Below are 25551 nucleotides of genomic sequence, written 5' to 3'. Positions count from 1 at the left end.
AAAAGGCTGAGTAATTACGATGCTGATTTGCAAACGTAAGTGTGCGCACAGCCACTAATTGATTAATTAGTAAACCTTTGAGAATTTTACACCACAGATAGTACAGTTTGCAATTGATCTCCTTTAACCACTTATCATTTTTGCAACAGTATAGCAATGCCCCTTAAGACTATCTTAGCCTCAGAAGCGTAGATATACATATCTCACCACAATCACCACTGTGCTCACTTCCGTGCCCATTAGTACACAGATCAGTGAATGGGAAATCAGTTCATGTGATCAATGATCATGAGATGCGGGTGGTCTTTGACAAAAGTGAAAGTAAAGCACACACACATTACTTCCTTTGTTTACTATTCACAGTACACAGGAGGAATAGATTGGGGGGACATTTAGTGGCCAAATAGCAAAATTACCCCTACATACATTACTTTAACCTCTTGAGGACCTCAGTGTTAAACCCCCCTTAAGACCAGGCCAATTTTCACTAAATGGGCCACTACAGCTTTAAGGCCAAGCTGCAGGACCGCACAACACAGCACTCAAGTGATTACTCCCACCCCCCCTTTCTCCCCACCAACAGATCTCTCTGTTGGTGGGGTCTGATGCCCCCCCCCCCCATTGTTTATTTTTTTAATAAATATTTATGTCATTTTTTAAAAATAAATGTAGAATTTTTTTTCTTCCCCTGCAAACCCTACCTCCCCCCAGCCAGCCAATGATGCGACCGGCTGCCATAGGTTTCAGCCTATGAGAGCCAATTGCTCTCCTGTGTGCCAGGGGGACAGCCGTGTCACACGGCTGTCGCCAGTACAGCGCTGCTGCGGATCGCAGCGCTGTACTTAGTAGAAAGACGCCGGTTTTGCAGTCTAACAGTCTCCCGAGCGGCGATCACCGCTCGGAGATTAAACGCCGCTCGGAGACTGAAGTCGGGGCGGAGTTCCTCCCCCAAGCAGGAGATGTGCGTGCAGCCTGTGCATGATCTCCTGCAGTAGCCGGCCCCAGGAACTGACACCAATTGGCGTGACGCGGTCATTAGGTAGTTAAATAAAAATATATAAAATACCCCGTTAATTAACCCCTTACTTCCCCTCCCATAGTTACCAAAATAAAATACTTACAAAAATAAATGTAAAAAAAGTGGCATTTAACAGAAAATACATAAATAGTTTCCTTAGGGACTTTTTAATATGAAAGTCATGAGGGTATATTACTGTTATTTTTGCAAATAAGGGTTTGTAATTAGTGACGGACGCAAAATGGTAGAAATACACATTTATTTCCAAATAAAACAAAGACAACCTTTAAAGGGAACCTTAATTGAGAGGGATATGGATGTTTCCTTTTAAATACTACTTGTTGCCTGCGATTCTTGCTGATCTTTGGCTGCAATAGTGGTGGAATCACACACCTGAAACAGGCATGCAGCTAATCCAGTCTGACTTCAGTCAGAGCACCTGATTTGCATGCTTGTTGAGGGGCTGTGGCTAAAAGTATTAGAGACACAGGATCAGCCGGAGAGTCAGGCAACTGGTATTATTTTTAAAGCAAAAATCCACATCCTTCTCAGTTTAGGTTCCATTTAAAAAACATATACTTGAGATGAACATTATCAGAATATTTGCATCATCTATTTTATTTGCAAGCAAAATGTAAGGCTCAATGTAAAAACAGATAATAGTAATATATCAGAAAGTAGCTATACATTTTATATCAAGAAGGATGTGTAACTACTACTACTTTTCTTCACAAGAATGTCCAATCCTGTAGGACCAGGGATGGGCAAACTTTAAGTGCCGCGGACTGCATTCCTCTTCTCTCCATTTTTCCTCCCTCCCTGCGGAGTTGCGAGCAGTGCAGTAAAGACAGGGTTAACTCACTTAATCACTTCTTACAGTGCCGATCTCCATGGACACAGTGGCATCATGTGACACACTGGCATATGGCATATGGCCGAATATGGTCCATGGGTCATAGTTTGCACAGCACTGCTGTATGAGACAGGTGTTGAACTCCACTCTTCAGGGGGCATGTTTATGCAAGTTTTTTGGAGGGACAGAGAAATGGAGAAATGTATTTTACTTGATGAACCACACCTTTCCTAATTCACTCCCATAAATTAATTTGAGTTGTGGCAAAAATGTGTACATCCCTGCTGTAGAGTATTGCAAACATTGTAAATTATTATCTGCATTTATTCATAGTATGATGTCAGTACGGTAAAAATATTCAAACGAATTAGTGGTTGGGTTAAAAAAAAAAAAACTGATGTGGACGAGGCACGCCACATAATCTCTGTGTAGGATCCAACTGCATTTATTTCTCTGCACACAGCTGCCAACCTCAGATTTCCTACAGTTTAAATGTGCTATTGTTATGCTTGGGCAGTTATGCATGTAGCAAAGTGGCATAGCATTCAATATCCGTATATGCAATACCAAAGGGCGAGAATCAATAAAGGTAATATATAAACAAAGCTGTATGGAGAAGGCTAGACAAGCAACAGTATATATATAAATAGAGAGACGAAAATTGCTGCAACTAATCTTCATAAAAATAATTTTCTTTATATGATGGATATAACTTTTTAGGTTACACAAAGGACAGGCAGACTAGTCTGTGTTACACTGAACTTTGCTCGGGAACCAAGGAGCACAGAACCTTTTTATTTTATCACAATGACACAACAAGAACAGGAACACACATAAAAGTAACACTGCCATCTAGTGGCCATGTAGTATACTAGTCATACAGTAGTTGTTGCATATACTATACATTCCTTGTATGGTAACATTATACCCTATTTTTTGGACCATGAGACGTACTTTTTCTCCCCTAAATGGGGGAAAATGTGCCCGAGTTTTATAGTCTGAATGCTGTGTAGTCTGGGGCTTACTGTAAATTGGCGCAATAGTGAAGAGATGAACAGCGGTAATCCTCCGCGGAAAAGCTGCTGGGGGGTCTGTGCAGGCAGCTGATGTCTCTTCCCTCATTTTTGCATTAGAAATGTAAGCAGAAGTGAAGGGAGAGAGACTTCAGCTGCGTGCATGGACCCCCCAGCGGCTTTTCCATGAAGGATTACCGCTGTTAATCTCTGCACTGTGGCGCCGCACTACAGTAAACCACAGACTGCACACTCCCACAGATGACGTAGACTGGGAAAGAAGAAGACAACAGGAGTCAGAGGGGATGGGACAGCCGCAGGGACAGCGGAATAGGACAGCCGCGGGGACACAGGAGGTTGGAAAAGAGAAGGACAGTGGGACATGACAGCCACTGGGACACAGGGTAACAGGACAGAGCACACAGGGGGCAAAAAGGAGACCACAAGGGGGCAGAGGATGACACAAGGGAGACACTAAAAGTACAAAGGGGACACAGAGACACAAGAGGTACAAGGGAGACATAATAATTGGGGAGGGGAGAAGATCCACAAGATGCCTCTGCACCATGGACACCCCAGGTTTAGTATTTTTTTCCCACACCGTAAATACCTAGAGAACTCGTGTGCTAGGTCCCCTGGACCTGTAACTGGCCGGTGCCTTGTCTCAGCCGGATTGCTCCTACGGCTTCAGGAAATCACCAATAAAACATAAGAGACGGCACACCACTGGCTGCAATGAAATTGCTGTATTCGGAACAAGCGTACACTACATGTTACGGATATTACATCCTTCCTCAGGTGTATAACAACAATTGAAGATACATACAGCATTATAAAGATTCAGGGCAGTCCACCACACCCAATGTAATTTAATGCTGTGTTTTGCTGCACACCTTTTAGCTTTACATAATACCAATAAATGACCTTTTCTATGTTTTGCATGACCTTTGTCACGTGATTAATTGTTCTAAACAATAGTGTGGGTCAGGTTAATTGTACCTAGCAATTATTGAACTGGTCTTGGTCCCTATTCCCTTCCCCCTCTCCCCCAAATTTACCACCACACCCAATGTGCTTGGCTTCGCCCTTTCCCATTAACCCATTGTTCAATGTCCATACATAAACAACATCTTTACGGTCATATGGCACTCCGAATCGGCTACCAATAAACAGCAATACAAAACTGACCGTAATCCAGGCACTTCCTGCAATGGACTGCCACTGACCACCTAAAAAAAGACATATAATCAACAACATGTATAAATGCCTGCAGCATTAAAAGCAACACATTAAATACTAGAACCAGAAAGTTTAGCCATAAATACAGCTTAAGAATGACATTATGAAAAACGACATTATAAAAAACATTTGAGAGGCAGCCTCTCATTCATGCCTCTTGGAGCTACCACATCTAACATGTGGATCCATTTAGATTCCTTCTGTTTTAATCTTTTCTCCATATCACCTCCTCTCATGGATGGATTCATGGATTGCAGAACGCACCATCTCAGCTGCGCCGCACCATGCCCCATAGCGGCAAAGTGCCTCGCAACTGAGGTGTCATAACTTTTGCGTTCACCCTCCGCATATTTGGTAATGGCCCTTTTATGTTCCTGTATCCTCGTCCTAACAGGCCTAGTGGTCTCCCCCACGTACATTAGCCCGCAGGGGCATTTGAGCCCATAGATAACCCAGGGTGTAGAGCAGTAATGTCTCCCCTTAATTTTAATTTTTCGTCCTGTATGGGGGTGGCAAACGGCTTCTCCTTTAATGATGCCATTACATACATTACAATTCAGACACGGATGTGTCCCTGCTTTACCCATGCTCACTGCACTTCGTGTGGGAGCAGTGTCAGTGTGCCTCACACTGTCCTGGATAGTTTTACCCCTCCTAATGGCAAAAATGGGTTCCTCTTTAAAAAGGGACCCCAAATCTTTATCTGTACTCAACAGGGGCCAAAATCTGCGGATGGACTTTTTGATCAATTCAGTATTTTTACCCAAGCTGGTGACAAAAGGAATCCCCTTGGTCTCTCTATCTCTAACCCAGGGCCGGATTTGTACTTTTTACCGCCCAAGGCCAACTATACCGTCTGTATAGTTATCTCTGTGTGCCCCAATGAGAATTCTACTTACTTTGCATCATTGGATGTCACAGACAATAACTATTTTAGTAATACGTGTATAGATTATTAGTTATGTTTTCCTTAAGAACTTTTATGTGATGTTTGCCATCTCATTAATGATGGAACCATTGTGTCACCATGAGAGTTAGGGTGATGTGTAACTGCAGGATAAAGCTTTCAGGTCTTGCAGGGATGACACAAGTACAGGACAGAGAGTTCAAAGGATAAAGCGGTCTTTGTAGATAGGGATGGCTGCATAAAACAGCTTTACTGCCCCTCACTGAGCCGCCCCTAAATTTCTGGTGCCCTAGGCCATGGCCTATGCGGCCTTGCCAGAAATCCGGCCCTGCTCTAACCGATCTATGTAATAAAGTGGACCTGTCAATGCCTGACACCTCCTGTCTGACCTTCTCAATTCTAGCATCGTATCCTTTCTGTTTAAACTTTGAGCTTATGGATCGGCTGACCCGACAATAGTCTTCCTCCTTTGTACAAAAACGTCTGGCCCTAAGGAATTGCCCCCTAGGAATGGCTTTTACCACATGTCTGTGGTGGTGGCTAGTATTTTTTTCTCCTGGCTTTTGTCCTCTAAACTTAGGTGCGTCTTATGGTCCGGAGCATCTTATGGTCCAAAAAATACAGTACATGCATAGTTCATATGTATAAGTATTTTTTAATAATTGAGATATGAGTGCTTTCATTCATTTTTACTCCTTTGAAGCCCCCAAAACTTATTCTCTCCTCTATCATATCTGGATATTAATGGAATATTTTTTTTTGCTTATATTGACTATCCAAAAGTGGTTATTTCCCTGATAACTTTGACAACTTTATTGATTGTATTTTTGTAGTTTGTTTTCCTGCAGAAAAATAAACATTTTCAGCCTCATGGATTTTCCTTTGCAGTTAGACCATGCATTGGATTGCTGACAGCTATGGGAACTGTCAGTTTGTCAGCTTCCAGTATGCTGAAAAGGAGGCTAAAGCCAGAATATGAATTGCAAATTTATAACCTAAACCTTCTGTCCTGGAAGCACACTTCTGTTAGACTTTTCTGGAGTTCAATGTTTATTTTTTGAAAATGTAGTTATAGGGATAAACAAGAGCTGCTGTCTTTCAGTGAAAAATAGAACTCTACAGATAACTGAAAGAAAGCCCTGAGAACGCTAAAAATGGTAGATTGGCAGAATGACTTAGGAGCTGACGTAAATTGGGGTGATTTCTAGCAAGTGGAAGTTCACTGCAGTCCACCTGCCCCTGTGAACTTAATTACTACATCATTATTATAATCAATACATTTAAAATAGTACCTATAATCTTCTTAATTAGGTTTTAACGCTTGGATAGTAAAGGCTACCATAGATTATTAGAAAAAAATTAGAAGATTAGACATTTTGTTTGATACAAACATCAATTTAAATTAACATCTATTAACCACTTCAGCCTTCAGGGTTTTTTTCACCTTATGCATCTGAGCAAACTTTCACCACCCATTTTTTCGCCAATAATTTTATCACTACTCATCACAACTAAATGATCTATATCTTGTTTTTTTCCGCCACCATTCAGGCTTTCTTTGGGTGGTACATTTTGCTAAGATTTATTTTATACTGCATACATTTTACCTGGAAATTAAGAAAAAAAAAATTCATAATTTCTCAGTTTTCAGCCATTATAGTTTTAAAATAATACACGCTACCATAATTAAAACCTACGTATTTTATTTGCCCATTTGTCCTGGTTATTATGCTTCCATCACTATTTACAATCCCATGTTTTTAAAAATAATAGTAATATACTCTCTTGACATGCATAGTAAAAAAAAAGTTTAGACCCTACGGTAACTATTTTTTTTTATTGTAATTTTTTTTTTACTGTTTTATTGTGTATGTTTGGGAGAGCATAGGAAGTAAGAAGCACATTTTAGATGTAAGTGCATTAACGCTTACAGGAAATGAAGCGTGGATGTGTAAGAAAGATCACGGCTTCTCATAGAAGCCAGCGAACTGCGTTCCCATTCATTGATCTCTGGACTAACAGGCGGTGGCGAGAACGAGCACGGGAGTGCGCACGATCGGCTGAGGTAGTGAGCCCTGTCCTTGCAAGCTTACAGTCAATATGCAATAATCTTTCCTCTCTAGTAGAAGCAATGTGAAGAAAGTAGTGTTCCTCCTGCAGATGCCCAATGCCCAAGGAACAACAAAGTGACCATCACCAAATAGGACTTCACCACTGAGGGGTTTTACCCCCTGACCACCAGAGCAATTTTCACCTTTCAGCGCTCCTTCCATTCATTCGTCTATAACTTTATTATTACTTATCCCAATGAAATGAACTATATCTTGTTTTTTTCGCCACCAATTAGGCTTTCTTTAGGTGGGACATTATGCCAAGAATTATTTTATTCTAAATGTGTTTTAATGGGGAAATAGGAAAAAATGTGGGAAAAATTATTATTTTTCAGTTTTCGGCCATTATAGTTTTTAAATAAAGCATGCTACTGTAATTAAAACCCATGAAATGTATTAACCCATTTGTCACGGTTATAAAACCATTTAAATTATGTCCCTATCACAATGTTTGGCGACAATATTTTATTTGGAAATAAAGGTGCATTTTTTTCAGTTTTGCATCCATCCCTAATTACAAGCCCGCAGTTTATAAAGTAACAGTGTTATACCCTCTTGACATAAATATTTAAAAAGTTCAGTCCCTAAGGTAACTATTTATGTTTTTTTTTTATTGTATTTTTTTTAATTACAAAAAAAAAATAAAAATTGGGGAGTGTGGGAGGTAATGAGTTAATTTATTGTGTAAATGTAATGTTTGTATATGTAAAATGCTTTTAGGGTGTAGTTCACTATTTGGCCACAAAATGGCCACAGAGTGTTTGTTTACATGCGACCTGTAAGCGTACGGAAGGATGCTTACAGGAAGCAGTAGGAGGCTGGGAGACTCACAATGATCTCGCTGTTTCTGAAAGAAGCAGCAGATCATTGCGGGGGCTTAGATCAACGAACGGGAATGGATTTTCCCGTTCATTGATCTCCGGGCGAGCGGGCGGCGGCGTGCACGAGCGGCGGGAGCGCGGACAGCGGCGGTAGCGCGGAAGGTACGGATTTCTCCGTCCCTGGTTTTTTAGGAGGGAAAAAAGGGGCGGAGAAATCCGTACGCGTGGGGGTAAAGTGGTTAAAACAGTACCACAATAAAGAAAATGCGCTCAGGATACATTACAGTCTAGCTCCATGAAGCAGCAGTCAAAATCCAATAGTGTAGACTGGCAATAAAAACAATAGCACAAAAATGCGCTCTCAGTTCAAAAGGGGAGAGGGAGGTGTACCGTTACTTAGGCCCAATGGAAAAAAACTCCAGTCCAGTGTTTATACACAACCAAATGGAATCCAGGCTCTTTAAAAGTCTCCTCCATTTCCTCTCTTCAAGACCTTCACGGGCATATAAAATAAAAGAAGATAGAAACAATAGTGTAATACTGCCAGATATGATGACCACCATCGGCTTCCATCACACGTGCATCACCTTCCGTGAAAAAACTATATACCAGCGCCAACGACACTCCCCCTCCTCTTACCAATATAAACATTGTTCACAACATCATTGTAAAGTGTTTACAGGAAGTAAATTACTTCCTGTAATGATTGCATATGCACGTGACCCCTGTACTGTACCACTGCTTGGTCAAAGGGATCAGTGTCCCTCAGTGATTACTATTAATGCAAGTAATAGTGATCACTGATAAAAAATACAGTAAAAAAAAAAGGTGTAAATTAAAAAATAGTAAAAAAAAGGGGGGGGGGGGTATTCATGCCCCACAAAGGCAGCGATGATTGGTGCAAGGGATCATGGGGTTCCAGTGTGCCTAAAAGTCTATTCCAACATGATTTTGCAGTGACATTTTTGCAACGGGCGACTTTTTTTTACATTAAACAATCGTTTTTGTAATATTGTGTAACCTTGTTTAACCAAAATTAGTTAAAAAATGTTTGGTGACATGCGGTGATTGTGATGATCATGATGGATCACTGAGTGACCAGTTGCTCAGATCCCCATTGCCTGCCATGATAATTTTACCGCAATCGTTTAAACAGTCATTTAAACAATAGTTCATGCTGTCGTTTCCACGTTAGTGAAGATGAATCGGGCAACGATTGCTGGTTGCCGTTGATCTCTGTATCCATCTTCACATGGGTACTTAGCTTAAACTTGAATAGACTGCTTGCAGGTGCCAGCAGTCTATGGTGGAAGACACGCGTGAAAATGCGCAAAGTACACAAAAATTTGCAGGAAAATACCATTATTTTCCACAGACACAAATGTGGCATCTCCCTAACTGTGCCTCTCTCACAGCAGTTCTGTGTTACCTCAGATCTGTTTTCTAACGTGACAGGTGCTGCTGTGAGGGGTCACATAAATCTGGGTAAAGTGTGCACTTATACATTTCGGTGCGGCCATAGGCACCCACGTAAAATGCTGTGAATTTCAGTTATAGCAGTAAATTTAAAATAGTGGGCCGATGGGACCGCCCACTGTAGAAACTGCACGGCACCACAACAATCGCTTTGCACAGGGAATCATTTAAAGAACAGCTAAAACTTAACTCTCATATGAAGACAAAAGTGTAACCATATTGCTACCCCTGATACCGACATAATACAGGATCTCTGTCATCTCCAGGCTTTCCGCAGAACTCCTGCGGCTCCTCTGCTCAGAGTCTGAGGTAAAAGAACAAGTCAAGATCTATGATGGCGTTCCTTCACTGCTCAGTTTACTTCACTCAGACCATCTGAAACTTCTATGGAGCGTTGTCTGGATATTGGTTCAGATCTGCGAAGACCCTGAAATAAGTGTGGAGATTCGAACATGGGGAGGAATCAAGCAGCTGCTCCATATTCTAAAAGGGTATACATATTGTTATTTACTGACTTGCATGGTAAGACCAATTCTCATAGATGCTCCTTGGCATTGCAGAAGAATCATTGCAGTGCTGTTCAGCAGTTGTTCTCTTGGGTGGAGAGGCTCTTGCACTTCAAATGTTCAAACTTCTGTTTCTGATAGAGTAGGTCTCTTAGCATACGGGTTAGGCTTGATTAGTTTAGATTTTTGTAGGGATTACAGTGAGCACAAGACATGAACCCTTTCCAATCCATTTTCGTTATCACCAGCATCCCCCCCCCAGCACTTTTTTTTCCCCCTCACCCTGATTTACATTTTGACATTTATCACAGGTGGTGACGTTTATAGTCCTGTCAGGTGCAGCTCTGCGGAATGTTTATTTTGGAGAATTCTCAAGCCAGTGAAAATAAACCTGGTCTTCCAAAATGCTCTGAGAGGAGAACTCCATATTGCTAAACATCCTTAGCTAAGCATTGTTGGGTGGGCAACATAGCAATATACTGGTTGAAACCAGGAAAATTACCGTAATAGTGGGTATCCTGAACAATTGACTGCATTTTACTATATATCACTACAGGGTGTCTTTAAGCATGATTGTCAGGACATGTTTTTGTCAGGCTTACTTATGGCCTAAAGTGACCCTAAATTGCCACTGAGAAGCTACCTCTGCTGAAAACGACATTACATTTTTTTTCAAATAAATAGGTGTTTCAGAACCAGACAATATGTGAATGTTATGGTCACAAGAAATCATAGGGGCCCTTGAATCAGTCCTCGTCAATAGCCAACTACTGAACTCTACAGGATGTGCTCAGCAATGGAAGAAAAGGAGGCAGCTTGTTTTGTAGAAAGTAATGGAGGCTAGCCCCACCAACCAGTGTTGCATTGTACTTGCAGATAAGACATTGGGTTCATCACAATTCTAGTGCATGCTGGTGGGTGGCACGGTTTAGACGGTACAGAAGAGCTGTCAAATTTGCACATGCCGCATGTTCTTTGTTTTTTTGTTTTTTTTTAAAGTGACACTAAAGTGGAAAAAAAGCACATGATATAATGAATTGGTTGTGCAGGACGCATAATTAATAAAGCATTAGTAGCAAAGAAAACAGTCTCATGTTTATTTTCAGGTATATAGCTTTTTTTTATACCATTGCATCATTCTCTAATAATTGCAGTTTCCACAATACACTCAGCATTTTAAATGAATTCACAGAGCAGGCTACTGACCCTTCTCTGCAGAAAAACCATAAACAAAGAATAAACAATGAGAGACAGTTGAGATAAGTGCTTCAAAAGACAGTGCTGTCCACGACTTTATACAGTCCCAGAGCTCACAGAAGCTCTTTTGCATAGATAACAACTGAAGTTTCGTAACTCTTCATGTACTTGAAACAATATGAGACTCATATCTGTGCTAAGAATGTTTTATTTCTTAGCTGCACTACACATACAAATCATTATATCATAAGTTTTTTTTTTCACTTCAGATTCCCTTTAAGGGACTGTATAGTATTTTTCATATTTGGTCCAGGACTAACAATACATTTTTTAAGTTCTCTCCATCAAAAACAATAGAGCTTAGTTATCAGTCTCCAAGTCTGGATTCATGACTTTTGTATTGCAATATTGAGACTTGTTTATTGCAGCAGTAAAGAGAGATTTTGTGTTGATAGAACATTACCAGGTTGGATGAGCAGATAGAGCTTCAAAACATTTTTTTATTTGTAATATTTAATACAAGCTGGTGGATGCTCTAAGTTGCGCAGTGCAAAGGTGTTCTTGTCAGCTCTCTGGACATTGTGTTCACCATCCCACAACACGCGCATGCACATCCCGACACTAACAGCCAATCCCGGTGGCCAACCACAGTGAGCAGGAGTTAGGGTCTCTAGGGCGGATGGGACACACATACATACAGCAGATGGCTTAGAAATCATTATTATAGATTCTTCTAATTAACAATATATATATATTTTCCTTTTCTTGTGATAATCACAATAACTAATACAAAAATAATAATCTGAAACCTATACATTCATTTGTATAAGTGATCGTTTTTCCTAACATCATGCTTTTTGTAACATACCACTTTTACGTTCTTCCAGTGAACAGTATCTAGTTTCTGATCGCTCCTCCATTGGGAGCTTGTCAAGTGCGAATGCTGCAGGCCGAATTCGGCATCTTTATCTATCAGAGGATTTGAGCCCAAGAGAAATACAAGAAAATACGCTCTCACTCCAAGCAGGTATCATAGTTTCTATATCAGTTTCCACATTCAGCGAAAGGCAAATATGATGTACAACTTATTCATTTAAAGTGAGCTTGGGAGGGTGGAATAATGAAAGCTGTTATTGCTATACTTGCTCCTTTGTTGCTTGTTTGTTGTATGCGCTTAAGCTGGGTACACACGGTACAATTTTCCGTCAGATCAACTGATTGACCAGATAATTTCCGACCGGTCCGATTTTGCAATCGATTTTGAGTAGTTATCAACCCAAATCAATTGCATTATCGATCGGGAACAATTTGGACGTCTACATACAATGCAACTTCTTATCAGATCACCGTTTGTTTTGATGGAAAATTGTACCGTGTGTATGAGGCTTAAGGCTGTCATGTAGATTTTGGCTTCTATACCTATTAAATCAGGAAGCATTTATCCTAGAGATTCATAGCTTTATACTTTAAGTGAACCTGTATGCACTTATCCATACATGGAAAGTTGTTCAGAAATTGTTAAGCCAATAGACAGAAGATGAGAGATGCATTTAGAAAAAGCATTGAGGCATAGGGAGTCATTAGATCATGGGCGTAACAATCACCCCTGCGACCCCTGCCATCGCAGGGGGGCCCAGAAGCTTTTGGGGCCCCTCCTCCTCCCTCTCCCCAACCACAAGTGCAGCCAATTAGCAAAAAATCCTCGCTGTTCTGTTGTGTAGGAACATGTGTAATTTTTTCCTGCTTCCAGATGCTGCTTCACAGCAAAACACTCTCTGCTGCCATTCGCCATCTCCCAATCACGTCTCCCGCATGCTATCATTTTTGCAGGGGGGCCCTATTAAGTTTAGTTACGCCCCTGCCTGTGTATGTCAGTTTAACTACCTTAGGATCGCTCCACGCCTATGAGCGTGGCCACGGCGGCAGCCCCAGGACCACCTAACGCCGATTGGCGTCAAGTCCTGGGGCTGCAGTTTGCAGGAGATCGCATGCAGGATGCGCGCGCATCTCCTGCTCGAGAGGCGGAGCTCTGCCCCCTCTTCAGTCTCCAAGTGGCGGTTTCCATTCGGAAGAATGTTAGATGGCGTAATCGCTGTCTATTTACATGTGCAGCGCTGCGATCGGCAGCAGCGCTGTACTGGGGACAGCCGTGTGACACGACTGTCCCCTCCTTAGGCTGGGGAGTGATCGGCTGTCAAAGGCTGAAGCCTATGACAGCTGATCACCCTGATTGGCTGGCGAGGGGAGGGAGGGAGGGAGCAGGGGATTAAAAATAAAAAAAGCAATTTTTATTCAAAAATAAATAACAAATATTAAAAAATAAAATAATAAATAAATAAATAAACAACTGTGGAGTGATCCGACCCCCCCCCCCCCCCCCCAATATGTCTTCTACCTGCATGAGACATTTCGTGAAATTCAGACGTTGCTAACGGCCATGGCTGCGATTTATGTACGTCAGCATCACTACCATTGAAATTGCAAAAAAATAAACAGGTTTTTGTGACCCTAGGCTATGATCTCTTTGGCCTAGGGGCCCGAAACTCACCAGTCATGTTCCCCCTAAGGGTCCTACGATGCTAGAAAATTTGCCACTGCTGAGCAATTGCCCTTTGAAAAGATGTGAGATTTTAGAAAGTGAAATAGGGAGCCAATGAAAGCCTATGGGGGATTTTACCAATTTTGGACCCCTGTAACTCTGGTTTGCAGAGATGTAGGGACCCCATCTTTGGATTCCAAGTCTAACAATATGTCTTCTACCTGCATGAGACATTTCGTGAAATTCAGACGTTGCTAACGGCCATGGCTGCGATTTATGTACGTCAGCATCACTACCATTGAAATAGCCCAAATAAACAGGTTTTTGTGACCCTAGGCTATGACCTCTTTGGCCTAGGGGCCCGAAACTCACCAGTCATGTTCCCCCTAAGGATCCCTACAATGCTAGAAAATTTGCCACTGCTGAGCAATTGCCCTTTGAAAAGATGTGAGATTTTAGAAAGTGAAATAGGGAGGCAATGAAAGCCTATGGGGGATTTTACCAATTTTGGACCCCTGTAACTCTGGTTTGCAGAGATGTAGGGACCCCATCTTTGGATTCCAAGTCTAACAATATGTCTTCTACCTGCATGAGACATTTCGTGAAATTCAGACGTTGCTAACGGCCATGGCTGCGATTTATGTACGTCAGCATCACTACCATTGAAATAGACCAAATAAACAGGTTTTTGTGACCCTAGGCTATGACCTCTTTGGCCTAGGGGCCCGAAACTCACCAGTCATGTTCCCCCTAAGGGTCCCTACCATGCTAGAAAATTTGCCACTGCTGAGCAATTGCCCTTTGAAAAGATGTGAGATTTTGGAAAGTGAAATAGGGAGGCAATGAAAGCCTATGGGGGATTTTACCAATTTTGGACCCCTGTAACTCTGGTTTGCAGAGATGTAGGGACCCCATCTTTGGAATCCAAGTCTAACAATATGTCTTCTACGTGCATGAGACATTTCGTGAAATTCAGACGTTGCTAACGGCCATGGCTGCGATTTATGTACCTCAGAATTGCCACCATTGAAATTGCCCAAATAAACAGGTTTTTGTGACCCTAGGCTATGACCTCTTCAGCCTAGGGGCCCGAAACTCACCAGTCATGTTCCCCCTAAGGGTCCCTACAATGCTAGAAAATTTGCCACTGCTGAGCAATTGCCCTTTGAAAAGATGTGAGATTTTGGAACTGTAAATAGGAGGCCCAATGAAAGCCTATGGGGGATTTTACCAATTTTAGACCCCTGTAACTCTGGTTTGCAGAGATGTAGGGAACCCATCTTTGGAGCCCAAGTCTAACAATATGTCTTCTACCTGCATGAGACATTTAGTGAGATTCAGACGTTGCAAACGGCCATGGCTGCGATTTATGTACGTCAGCATCACTACCATTGAAATAGACCAAATAAACAGGTTTTTGTGACCCTAGGCTATGACCTTTCTGGCCTAGGGGCCCGAAACTCACCAGTCATGTTCCCCCTAAGGGTCCCTACCATGCTAGAAAATTTGCCATTGCTGAGCAATTGCCCTTTGAAAAGATGTGAGATTTTGGAAAGTGAAATAGGGAGGCAATGAAAGCCTATGGGGGATTTTACCAATTTTGGACCCCTGTAACTCTGGTTTGCAGAGATGTAGGGACCCCATCTTTGGAATCCAAGTCTAACAATATGTCTTCTACGTGCATGAGACATTTCGTGAAATTCAGACGTTGCTAACGGCCATGGCTGCGATTTATGTACCTCAGAATTGCCACCATTGAAATTGCCCAAATAAACAGGTTTTTGTGACCCTGGGCTATGACCTCTTCGGCCTAGGGGCCCGAAACTCACCAGTCATGTTCCCCCTAAGGGTCCTTACAATGCTAGAAAATTTGCCACTGCTGAGCAATTGCCCTTTGAAAAGATGTGAGATTTTGGAACTGTAAATAGGAGGCCCAATGAAAGCCTATGGGGGATTTTACCAATTTTAGACCCCTGTAACTCTGGTTTGCAGAGATGTAGGGAACCCATCTTTGGAGCCCAAGTCTAACAATATGTCTTCTACCTGCATGAGACATTTCGTGAGATTCAGACGTTGCAAACGGCCATGGCTGCGATTTATGTACGTCAGCATCACTACTATTGAAATAGACTAAATAAACAGGTTTTTGTGACCCTAGGCTATGACCTCTTTGGCCTAGGGGCCCGAAACTCACCAGTCATGTTCCCCCTAAGGGTCCCTACAATGCTAGAAAATTTGCCACTGCTGAGCAATTGCCCTTTGAAAAGATGTGAGATTTTGGAAAGTGAAATAGGGAGGCAATGAAAGCCTATGGGGGATTTTACCAATTTTGGACCCCTGTAACTCTGGTTTGCAGAGATGTAGGGACCCCATCTTTGGAATCCAAGTCTAACAATATGTCTTCTACGTGCATGAGACATTTCGTGAAATTCAGACGTTGCTAACGGCCATGGCTGCGATTTATGTACCTCAGAATTGCCACCATTGAAATTGCCCAAATAAACAGGTTTTTGTGACCCTAGGCTATGACCTCTTCGGCCTAGGGGCCCGAAACTCACCAGTCATGTTCCCCCTAAGGGTCCCTACAATGCTAGAAAATTTGCCACTGCTGAGCAATTGCCCTTTGAAAAGATGTGAGATTTTGGAACTGTAAATAGGAGGCCCAATGAAAGCCTATGGGGGATTTTACCAATTTTAGACCCCTATAACTCTGGTTTGCAGAGATGTAGGGAACCCATCTTTGGAGCCCAAGTCTAACAATATGTCTTCTACCTGCATGAGACATTTCGTGAGATTCAGACGTTGCAAACGGCCATGGCTGCGATTTATGTACCTCAGAATTGCCACCATTGAAATTGCCCAAATAAACAGGTTTTTGTGACCCTAGGCTATGACCTCTTTGGCCTAGGGGCCCGAAACTCACCAGTTATGATCCCCCTAACAGTTCCTACAATGCTAGAAAATTTGCTGCATGGCAGTGGCTGCATGGTGTAATGGTGAATGGCTCTGCCTCTGACACAGGAGACCAGAGTTCGAATCTCGTCTCTGTCTGTTCAGTAAGCCAGCACCTATTCAGTAGGAGACCTTAGGCAAGTCTTCCTAACACTGCTATCTTGTCTAATTTTTCTCGTGACAACTGTTGAACACAAAATACAAGGCCATGTCTGGCTACATGTCTGTAAGCAGTGGCTGCATGGTGTAATGGTGAATGGCTCTGCCTCTGACACAGGAGACCAGAGTTCGAATCTCGTCTCTGTCTGTTCAGTAAGCCAGCACCTATTCAGTAGGAGACATTAGGCAAGTCTTCCTAACACTGCTATCTTGTCTAATTTTTCTCTTGACAACTGTTGAACACAAAATACAAGGCCATGTCTGGCTACATATCTGTGCTACTGCCTATATAGGGTGTGCCCTAGTGACTGCAGCTCTGGTGCTTTGAGTCTGCCAGGAGAAAAGTGTGATATAAATGTTATTTGTCTTGTCTAATTTTTCTCTTGCATTAAGCATAAATGGTACATGCTAGGCTACTTTCAGCTACTTTCAGCTACTTTCAGCTAGTAGTGTTGGTGGTACAATGGATATGTTAGTTGTCTACCATACACTGAGGCCTGGGTTCAAATCCCTATCATGGTATATAAGCTGGTTTTTGAAATACTGGAATTCCCTGGCAGATGAGACCCTCCTCCCTCCGGTAGGAGGGAGGAAGGGCTAGGTAGAAGGGGAGGTGGGAGGAGGGAGCCCACAAGAGGCTAATTAAAATCTCCCTAGCAGAGTGTGTAGCAGCTGTCCCATAACTAATTAGTGTAGGCAGACAACTGAGTCAAATGGTATAAGGACCTAGCTTGGAGGGAGGAGGGTGGGTGGGCGGGTCCTCCAGCAGTGATGTGTATTTCACTCAATCATGTCTGCCTCCAGGTATTAGAGCCTTTGAAACATGTTTTCCATCATTTTTCTAGGTGTCAGAATTTTTTCTTTTTTACAAAGTTCGCCTCCCCATTGAAGTGTATTGCGGTTCGCGAACTGTTTCGCGAACCGAACCTTTTGCGGAGGTTCGCGAATTGAAAATCAGAGGTTCGCGACATCTTGCATCACCCTGCAGCTTGGCCTTGAAGCTGCAGTGGCCAATTAATAAAAAAACAGCCTGGTCTTTAGGGGGGTTTAGCACTGTGGTCCTGAAGTGGTTAAGAAGAGAACAGAAGCAAAAAATACTAGATATCAGACGGACACAGTCAGATCAGAGTATTGTGCAATGAGGCAGACAAACCATGGAAGCCCAGAAGGCTCAGGGTCATTTCCGCTTCTGGGGGAGACCATCACAGGAGATAGTAGAAACAGGACAGGGCTAGATAGATCTCTGAGGGACAGAGGAACACCGCCACATCAGGGAGTAGTGCAAGTAAACCATGGAAGCCTGGAAGAATCAGGGGTTATTTCCAGTTCATGGGGAAATCATATCATCATAAGTCAGCACAAGCACGAAAATACAAACGCAATAGTCCTTTATTTAGTGCCTAATAAATGTATACTTCCAGTTAATGCTGCCCTTATTCTTCTTCTAACCTATCGGGTGCCTCAAAAATTGCTTTTGTATATTGTTGCTTTTGTATATCGTATAAACCTCAGTTGGGCGGTTGTAGTTTTTTAGATGGTCCTAAAAAACTTCTTAGCAGCATGACCACCTAGTTCCTACTTCACAGTAACTGGAAAACCCGAGTGGGGGCAAGCAACTCCCAGCAGGCTCTAGTGGTGGTTTTGCAATTCTTGCAGCTTACCACTGTGAATATAAAATTGAAATTCTCATCCAAGTCTAATTATTCAGACATGCTGCATCATTTGGCTCCTGGTCTTTCTTCTGTTTACCAGTTATTCCTGGAGTTTTAGGAAGTGTCGGGAAACATCTTCTTTCAATCGAAGCAGGGAAATGCTAGAGCTCTGAGGGACACAGCCAGACAGGGAGTCATGCAAGGAGGCAGACATAGCATGAAAGACTTGGAAGCTCTGGGTTATTTTCAGTTCAGGGGAGAGCATCATATCTTAATCCAGAGGAAGCAGGAAAAGGCTAGATCTTAGAATGACACAGCCAGATCAGGGCGTAGTGTTGGGAACCTTGGTTCTAGAGACAATAAAAGGTGCCCAGATGAAGCTAACTTGCTTTTTCTCTGGATAATGAGACAATATTTATTCTAAGATTGGCTCTTACGTTTGCATACTAGACCATATTGTAATGATAATATAATAATAGTTTTGTAGTCGTGATGTCTCACTATTGCTGTCATTTTTCCAATAAATATGGCACATTTTCTTTTCTACTTACTGCTGAAAAGTGATTACCTATTTTATAGTGTTATTTAATGCTGCCCTGCTGACATATCTAACACATTGGCAGTATTAAATAGCTGATAATTCATATCTTCATTCAGCTTTACCGGTAGACTGAATTTATGATCTGTGCTTCTTGTCCTCTTAAGAAAATCCACAGCTGTATTGTACCTGAGCTGAATGTAAATAATGTACTGAATGAGGTATTTTCTAATTCTAGCCTGTTGCGCTGCTCTTACTGAACTTGTACTGAATGACACAAATGCACAACAAGTGGTTCAGGTATAGTAACACTCCATACTTATTTTGTTTCTTTATCTACTATAAATGCACAATAACGATTATTATTATTACTCAGCAGCACCTATTTCAGCACCTATTTCAGTAAGGAGTTTCTTGGGCAAGTCTCCTTAACACTGCTACTGCCTACTGAGTGCGCTCTAGTGGCTGCCTCGCAAGCGCTTTGAGTCCGACAGGAGAAAGGCGCTATACAAATACTGCCATTATTATTATATCAGCTTGATTCACTAACCGACGCTAAGCCGGTTAGTGAGCCTAAACACATATTGGGAGCTAACCACGGAGTTAAGTGGTTTGCGCCCATATATCACGCATAGCCCAGGGCAGTGCGCGCGCAGCCGGCAATAGTGCACGATGCGACTATTCGCACCCGCTGCCCTGTAAAGGTTGCACCCGGTGCGATGAAAACGGTGCATCGGGTGCCCTGAAAATGGCGCACCGCTGCGTCACACTGCCCTGGGCTGTGCGGGGCTATTAGTGCCTGCAAAGCTACTTATGGGGCACTAAGTGGCTGTTCACTCCGGCGCTATCACTTAGCGCCGGTTAGTGAATCAAGCCCTAAGTGTATATGTTCATGGGCACATAGATATTGTTCCAGAGCCGGTTCTCTCATGAAGCAAGGTAAAACACTTGCATCAGGCCAGGGGCGCTTAAAGGCACAGGCAATTGCTTGGAGCACCATTAGCCATCAGGGCGCGAAGGCTGGACCTTGTAGTGCACCTCAAACAAACTCATTCATGCCATACTCATTCCTCCTTTTACTAACGTCGCTATAGCCGTGACCTCATGCACCCCCTGGACCAATAGAGATAGAGCAAATGTGCTCTGCATCGCCTCCACTTTTAGCTCCACCGCACCAAAGTTAGGTTAGCATGTGCCGGGCAGGGCATTTGTTCTGCATTAATCGCTGCCCAGCATTCCCGCTGTTTGGAGCTTTAAAACAAATGTTTTAAAGCTCAGTATGAAAGAGCTATTTGAGCAATCCATATGTGGGTCCAATGTGACATTTAAATCCCCCCTCCCCCATTAAAATACCATGCATGAAAGCTGCTAGTTCACTAAGTGCTGCCAACCGAGATAAAAGTCCGTTGGTTATTGTTGGTTGTGTCTCTCCATCTCTCTGTATCCTCCCTTTTACAAATAATAATGCCCATCTGGAGACCTGATAATTCTACATATTTTTTTTCTATTAGGGCAATCAGTATGGACATTTATAAAAGTAGTGTTTGAATGCAGTAGATGAATTAGACTATCTATTAGGAATAACATGGAGCCACTCACTGCAGTAGGAAGGGTCTAGCCAGGAAATGATTGGAGAAGTCACACAGTAACCGCAGACATGAAGCCATTTTGTATTCGCTTTATGCCTGTAGTCACCTGTAGACTTATTGTTCAAAAAGCAAAATATTTGCTCATATGATAGAAAATGCCGACATATTTGACTGCATAACATGTTCTTTTCCTTTGTAGGAAAATGGTGTTTACGTTATTGGTTTACTGATTTTACCAAATAGACAAAATGATTGTATTAGAAGCAAGTCTACTTTGTTACAGGTAAGAAGACAATGTGCTTCATAGAAACCATAACTTTAAGCACCCATAAAAATGCAAAGCTAAAAAAAAGCTCCTTTCCTGCCTCCTGCCTCGTCACAGCAGCAGCGCCGCGCGCGCTGCTGTGAAACACTTATACGCATGGAGAGGGGAACCCGGATTAGAGGAAGCGGCCGCTGGCTGAGCAGGCAATAGCAGCGGGGGGAGCGGGGAGGGGGAGGGGCACTATACTAGATACTACCTACCTATACTGGGGCACTATACTAGCTATACTGGGGCACTTTACTAGCTATACTGGGCACTATACTAGCTATACTGGGGCACTACCTACCAATACTGAGCACTTTACTAGCTATACTGGGCACTTTACTAGCTATACTGGGCACTATACTAGCTATACTGTGCACTTTACTAGGTCTGCAAAGCATGCTCAGGCCTGCCCGAAGACTAAGTCAGTCCCCACACACAGCATCTCTGCCTGCACGCCGTGTGACTGCCTGCCCCAAGACTAAGTCGCTCCCCACACAGCATCTCTGCCTGCATACTGCTTGACTGTCTGCTCCGCCACTACCAACAGGGTCCACCAGGACTCCAGGCGGATTCCTGAATTTTTAAGGCCGCTGCTAGCAGCGGCCGCTATAATAATTTTTCTGCTGCGTGTACATGCCTGCCTAATTTTTCTGGCTGCACTGCAGATGCAACAATAAAACAAAAGGCATGTACATGCGTCAATTCCCCTTTGTGATCGTTACCTTGCTGCGGTGAAGGGGCTTGCATATCACAATGAAGCAATGACCGACGGCTATATGAGTGTGTTGGGGTTAGGGGGCACACCTGACCCAAGAAAATAGATAATAAGGTTGTTGCTTCATTGTGGACAGACCGAATTCCATCAGCTGGACACTCAGTCACTGTTGTTCTGTCATTCAGCTACCTCAGCCCGACCATATGGGCTTGAAAACCGCCATGGCCTGCACTCTACTCTGGCCATGGTGCGCACCAGTCCAGCATGGCCGTCACTACACAAACAGCTGTTTGCGGTGCGTTACACAGTGAGTTTGGCCTGTCAGTGTGAAGCAGTACACTAATTACACTACCTGATTGATGTATACACATGCAAGATGTTTTAAAGCACTTTAGGCCTCCAATTTAGCATTCAATGTGATTTCTGCCCTTAAAACACTGCTGTGTGTCAAATCCTGATTTTTCCTGGGGAGTTTTGGCGTCTATCCCACTCATCCATGCAAAAACTCAGATGTTAGACCCCTTGAAACATCTTTTCCATCACTTTTGTGGCCAGCATTGAAGTCTATTGCGGTTCAAAAAAGTTTGCATGTTCGCGAACGTTTGCGGAAGTTTGCGAACACGGTGGTTCAGGCCATCTCTACTAGTAACACATACTGGACCCTATTGTGGTAAGAGAGCATTTTAGCTGTATGGAAGTAATACCAGGAGACTGATTCACAAAACCTTACAAACTATATCTCCTTAAAGGACTTCTGTTGCAAAAATCTTAAAATTTAAAACACATGTAAACATAGACAAATGAGAAGTACGTTTCTTCCAGAGTAAAATGACCCATAAATTACTTTTCTCCTATGTTGCTGTCACTTACAGTAGGTAGTAAAAATTCGACATTAACAACAGGTTTTGGACTAGGCCATATTTTCATGGGGGGTTCTCAGGTTTTTTTTTATTTTTAAAAGCATTAAGTGAATGGCAGTTGCTCAGTCCAACTGCCAAAAAAGTGTGCAGTGAGCAGGGAGGCTGGCCAGCATCTTTGTATAAATCTTTTTCAGGGAATGTCTTTTTAAGTCTTTTTAAGCAATAAAGGCCATGCTGAGAATCCCCCATGAAGAGATGGACTCGACTAACCCCAAAACTTTGTATGTGTTTTAAATTTTAAGATTTTTGCTATAGTTCCTCTTTAAAGTAAATTAACAAAAGAATGGTTATACTATCATGTTCATACAACACATGTAAAAATAACATGGATTTACGCAATTTACATAGCAAGTTACACAAATTGTGTAATAGACTGTTTACATCCAACACTTAAGTTGCCTGTTATTTAAAGGAACACTATTGATTAATATGTTTTTTTTTTAATTGAGATAAGAATAGTTTGCTAAATTCCTTTAACTACTGGTGTATATATTTCACTGCTTATCTTTTTGTTTACTGTTATCAAATTCCTTTCACAGTTTACTGACAGCCAGGCTGAGGGACCAGTGGATCATGAGGGAAAGGGGGGAATCCCCCTCCCTGCATCTGTTAACCCTGTGTGTGAGGCAGGTCTCACTAACTTAACTGCAGCTGCTTGTGTCTCTGAATGAGCTGTCTGCACTGAGAGCAGAGGAGAAATGTGTCTTGTTTATAATTGTGTGTGAAACCTGACACCCGAGGCTTTTCATATAACTCTTTAGCCTCACATTCAAAGAACAGCATTGGCTGTGTAACACCCCTTTGCTAATGAATGCTTCCAATGCAGCTACACCTACACATAACAAATTACAGCTTTTGCCTCTGATATTTAACATGAAAAGCAGAGAGGAAGTTATGAGTTCAGGTCTGCTTTAAGCAACGCAAGTGCTGCTTGTATAAAGCAAGTTACATCATTTGTGTAACAGGCTGTGGACATGTAATACTTACGCTACCTGTTATTTAAGCAACACAAGTGCTGCTTGTATAAAGAAAGTTACACAATTTGTGCAATAGGCTGTGTACATGCATTACTTACATTGCCTGCTATTTAACTATTTCACATTCCTGGACGTGAAACTCACGTCCAGGAAGCCATGTGCGCTCCTGCGCGTCCACGCGGCCGATCGCGCGCGTGCACGCGCGCTCCCGGCCGGCGGTTTGTTAGCCAGTGAATCAGTGAATCGTGCAACGGTGCCCGATCACTGATTCCTCTCCCCCGCAGAAAAAGCGACAGCTTCTCTCGGAAGCTACGCTTTTTCTGCTTCCTATGTCGCTCTAAGCGTACGTGGTACGCTTAGAGTGACGTCACTGTAAACAACTCATGGCTGCCATCTTGTGGCCAAAAAGTAAACTACATCTAAATGAAAAATAAAAATAAAAATACACATATATTTACAAAAAAAATACAATTTCAATCCCACCCTCCCAAAAATACCCACATAAAATGTTTAATTAAAAAAAAAAAAAACATTACAATTAAAAAAAAAAAAAAACACAAATATTTACCTAAGGGTCTAAACTTTTTAAATATCTATGTAAAGATGAAATATTTCTTTTTTTTTTTTTATTATAAGCTTGTAAATAGTGATGAATGCAAAACGGAAAAAATGCACTTTTATTTCCAAATAAAATATTGTCGCCATACATTGTGATAGGGACATAATTTAAATGGTGTAATAAACGGGACAAATGGGCATATACAATACGTGGGTTTTAATTATGGAGGCATGTATTATTTTAAAACTATAATTGCCGAAAAGTGAGAAATAATGATTTGTTTCCGTTTTCTTCTTATTCTTCCTTTTAAAATGCATTTACAGTAAAGTGGCTCTTAGTAAAATGTACCCCCCAAAGAAAGCCTAATTGGTGGCGGAAAAAACAAGATATAGATCAGTTCATTGTGATAAGTAGTAATAAAGTTATAGGCTAATGAATGGGAGGTGAACATTGTTCGGATGCATGAAGCGAAAAACGACTGAATGCGAACTGGTTAAGCAATGCAAGTGCTGCCTGCATAAAGCAAGTCACACAATTTTGTGTGTGCACACATTATGATTACCATTCATTTGTGAATTTACCCCTTTATCTATCTGTATATATATATATATATATATATATATATATATATATATCAGCTTTTAAGTGCCAAAAAGAAGGAAAAAGTATTAACAATATGGCAAGAAAAGTCATCATGAAGCTAAATTAAATTATTCCAAAGCATGTGATGTAGGATCATTAATAAAAGCTGCTTTTTCACAAATGTATCTCTTTGTAAGAATGAATGGCACTAACTACTTGACACCATGAGAAAAATATTTTGTTCAAATAAAAACAAGTTTCTAACTGACCTTTTATTAATGATCCAATTCCTTTTCCATTGGAGTAAGGATCCCATGACATATCCCTTTAAAATACTGATCCCACAACATGTGTTTTGGAGGCTCTTACTATATTGCTGCACGTTAGTAACTGCTACAACACTGATGAGAACTGCCTTTGCAATATTTTATCAGCAATGCCCAATTCCATATAAGGTGCTTGATATCTCTAATATGGTTCCTGGAATCTCTCGGAACAACTAGGCAACATGTCTTTTCCTGATTCCAGCAAGCTAGTAAACAGCATTTGTGCAATCCATACTTCAGAAGTATAAACAAACACCAAGACAGGGAAGTGCCACTTGACTGACTGAACTGGAGTGGATAGTGCAACAACGATAACTCATGGAACTCTTGTGATATGTGTGGAAGTAACACTTTCCAAAAGCACTATACACTTTTGGGTCAGTGGAGGTAAATCCCAAATTTACATGCCAAGTATTTTACTTGTCCAACCCACTGGGTGTAACACATGCTGTCAATAGCCATTTGTTGAAAGGTGTTGCCAATGGTTATTGATAATTCTATTACCAATATTCTTCTATAGGCTTGCCTGAGAGATAACCCTAACTACCTCACACAAAGTAAACCCCTTTCTGTATGCCTAACACTAACCCCC

The 25551-nt window shown here is 41.9% G+C and overlaps 1 protein-coding gene across 6 annotated transcripts in view; it reads left to right on the top strand.

The window, feature by feature from the left end:
* Window positions 1–25551, top strand: part of NEK10 (NIMA related kinase 10) — a 357380-nt gene that overhangs the window by 111731 nt on the left and 220098 nt on the right. For all 6 annotated transcript variants that reach the window (XM_068236184.1, XM_068236182.1, XM_068236186.1 and 3 more), the window contains exons 12-15: window positions 9705–9929; window positions 12029–12168; window positions 19220–19281; window positions 20770–20853. In XM_068236184.1, the coding sequence (XP_068092285.1) occupies window positions 9705–9929; window positions 12029–12168; window positions 19220–19281; window positions 20770–20853 (511 nt within the window). The remainder of the gene's footprint in view (window positions 1–9704; window positions 9930–12028; window positions 12169–19219; window positions 19282–20769; window positions 20854–25551) is intronic.

Source organism: Hyperolius riggenbachi, chromosome 5, assembly GCF_040937935.1.
Source record: "Hyperolius riggenbachi isolate aHypRig1 chromosome 5, aHypRig1.pri, whole genome shotgun sequence".
NCBI classification, from domain to species: domain Eukaryota; kingdom Metazoa; phylum Chordata; class Amphibia; order Anura; family Hyperoliidae; genus Hyperolius; species Hyperolius riggenbachi.
The sequence above is the reverse complement of the archived record's forward strand: the minus strand, read 5'-3'. Positions and strand labels throughout refer to the sequence as shown.